The 2689-nt window shown below is 52.1% G+C and overlaps 1 protein-coding gene across 1 annotated transcript in view; it reads left to right on the top strand.

The window, feature by feature from the left end:
- Positions 1 to 300: 300 nt before the first annotated feature.
- RPLP0 (ribosomal protein, large, P0) overlaps positions 301 to 2689 on the top strand; it is a 2514-nt gene continuing 125 nt past the window's right edge. The window contains 6 exon segments of the mRNA XM_010018366.1: positions 301 to 512; positions 610 to 697; positions 970 to 1116; positions 1593 to 1778; positions 2119 to 2259; positions 2618 to 2688. Coding sequence (XP_010016668.1) covers positions 301 to 512; positions 610 to 697; positions 970 to 1116; positions 1593 to 1778; positions 2119 to 2259; positions 2618 to 2688 — 845 coding nt within the window.

Genomic DNA, 2689 nt, shown 5'->3' with positions numbered 1-2689 from the left:
GGGCACAGGGACGCGGGCTGGCCTGCGGGGAGGGGGGGTGCCTTAGGTTGGTTGGTTGAGGAACGTTTACGTGGTAACAGGAGGTGCTTAAGACAGCCCAGATGAGACTGGTTTAAGGCTCCTGTGAGAATTTGCCCTGTCAGTTGCAGAGATAATTTGTTTAGGGATGTGACTTGATAGCTGAGAGGAAGGGGCAGCCTTGTGCACCCAGTGTGAGCTCAGCACTCTCAAACCTGACAGATTTTGGTTTTGCGTATTAATGTATTGAGGTTTTAATGTTGCTCTGTGCACTGGTCCAGAATGCTTTGTGTAGTTATAGTGTTTCTTTTGCTATAGCAACTCCTGGATGATTACCCAAAATGTTTCATTGTGGGAGCAGACAATGTGGGATCCAAGCAGATGCAGCAAATCCGCATGTCCCTGCGTGGGAAGGCTGTTGTGCTGATGGGGAAGAACACGATGATGCGCAAAGCTATTCGTGGTCATCTGGAGAATAACCCTGCCTTAGAAAAGTGGGTAACGCTGTATGAATGTGCTCCTGGATCCTCCGTCTGGGAGGAGGGGGTATTGTCTGAGAAGCAGAACTGAAGGCTGTCATCTTTCCTTCAGGCTGCTGCCTCACATCCGTGGGAACGTGGGCTTTGTCTTCACCAAGGAGGATCTGACTGAGATCCGGGACATGCTGCTGGCTAACAAGGTAGGGGGGAGATCAGCCCTCGCTGGGTCTCTGGGCTGGCAGGCAGGGAGTTGAAAATAAAACTGAGTCTTTGTGGGGGATGCCTGATCAATGGGAGTCCTCAGGGCTTGAGAGCCCTGCAGCCTTTGCCAGACTGTTAAGTTCAGCTGCCTCCTGTGTGTGTGCCTGGGTGCTGTCCATCCTGGAGGAACGCTTCAGGAAGGAGTAGATGCCATCCTAACACATCTGAGAGGTGAGGATTCTTCCAGCTTCTCATTTTCCCCTTTCTCCAGGTGCCAGCTGCTGCCCGTGCTGGTGCTATTGCTCCTTGTGATGTGACTGTGCCGGCCCAGAACACCGGTCTTGGGCCTGAGAAGACCTCCTTTTTCCAGGCCTTGGGCATCACCACGAAGATTTCCAGAGGAACCATTGAAATTCTGGTTAGTGAGCAGTGCTGTTGCTGAAGCTCTGCCTTGACTGGAGGGCCCCAGTTGTGGCACCTGAGGGAGCTCAAAGATCAAAGCTCCCATTAGGGCTGAAATACTTTGTCAGTATCTGCTGAGCTTTGGGAGCATGAAGGAGGTTGCTGGGGTTGGGATTTAAGTTCTCTGTCTGGACTAGATGACCTTTGAAGGTCCCTTCCAACCCAGACTATTCTGTGATTCTGTTCTATGATCTCGGCTGCGTGGGTAGGCTCTGCTGGAGGAGCACAACGCAGGAAAGGCGCTGCCTTTCTCCCAGCTGAGATGTACCTCTTTGTATATCTCAGCTTGTGGAGCTGAACTCTGAGCCTGCTTTTGTTGTGATCATTTGTTTCTTCGGTTCCATCTCTTGCTCTTGGAAATGTGCATCCTGTTGCATTGATGTGCCTGAATTTCTTTGTACATTCTCACTCCTTTTCCCTTTATTTCCTCAGAGCGATGTGCAGCTCATCAAGACTGGAGACAAAGTGGGTGCCAGCGAAGCCACGCTGCTGAACATGCTGAACATCTCCCCCTTCTCTTTCGGGTTGGTGATCCAGCAGGTGTTTGACAACGGCAGCATTTACAATCCTGAAGTGCTGGACATCACTGAGGAGACCTTGCACAAGCGCTTCCTGGAGGTGAGTGCTGCAGCCTGGATCTGCTGTATTCTGCTGCTCTGCTTCAGTGCTCTGGCAGCCATGGTGAAGTGTCAGGTCTGGTGTGCTGTGCACGCTCCTGCAGAGCTGGGAGCTCTCCCTGCTGCCCTGCAGAAACAGTCCATCAGGGAGTACCTTCTGTAGGCGTTTTCAGCTGAAACTTCTTCAAAAAGCTGTTTAAATCTTGACGCCTCGTCTCATTTCGCTGGAGCTTTGTTACTTGTGTGCCTTGCGCGCTGCCATTACGATGGCAGTGTAGAAACGTGGGGTTTAGTCCAGGTCGCTTCTCAGAGCACAGAAACATGAGTCTCTCTCTTCACAGGGTGTTCGTAATGTTGCCAGTGTCTGCCTGCAAATTGGGTACCCGACCATCGCTTCTGTGCCTCACTCCATTGTCAACGGGTACAAGCGGGTCCTGGCTGTGGCGGTGGAGACAGACTACACCTTCCCACTGGCTGAAAAGGTAATGGCTGCAGAGAGGTGGTAAATGCAGCCAGGCACTTGGAAACACTTCACATGGTACCTAGTTTGAAAGGACTCGGACCTGCCCGCGCATAAGGGACCTGTCCTAAAAAGGGGTATTTGCTTCCGTATGTTGCATGTGGATGGTGGGAAACTAGATTCCCTGGCGTTCCCTCCTCCCTGGGGCTGATAACACTGTGGTGCAGCTGGGATGTCTCCGATTCCTCATACATGGCAGTGATAAGTGCATCCCTTCAGTTCCGGCGAGCTTGCACGCACTGCCTTTATGATTACGAAGGTTCAGTCATTCAGAATGTTTGTTTCTTTTGAGTTCACCTTTTTCCCCCCTTCTCTTGCAGGTGAAGGCCTTCCTGGCAGACCCCTCTGCCTTTGTGGCAGCCATCCCTGCGGTAGCTGAGGCGGCTGCACCC

Source organism: Nestor notabilis, unplaced genomic scaffold (genome assembly GCF_000696875.1).
Source record: "Nestor notabilis isolate BGI_N333 unplaced genomic scaffold, ASM69687v1 scaffold29417, whole genome shotgun sequence".
NCBI lineage: Eukaryota > Metazoa > Chordata > Aves > Psittaciformes > Psittacidae > Nestor > Nestor notabilis.
Note: the sequence above shows the minus strand (reverse complement) of the source record. Positions and strands in the feature narration are given on the sequence as shown.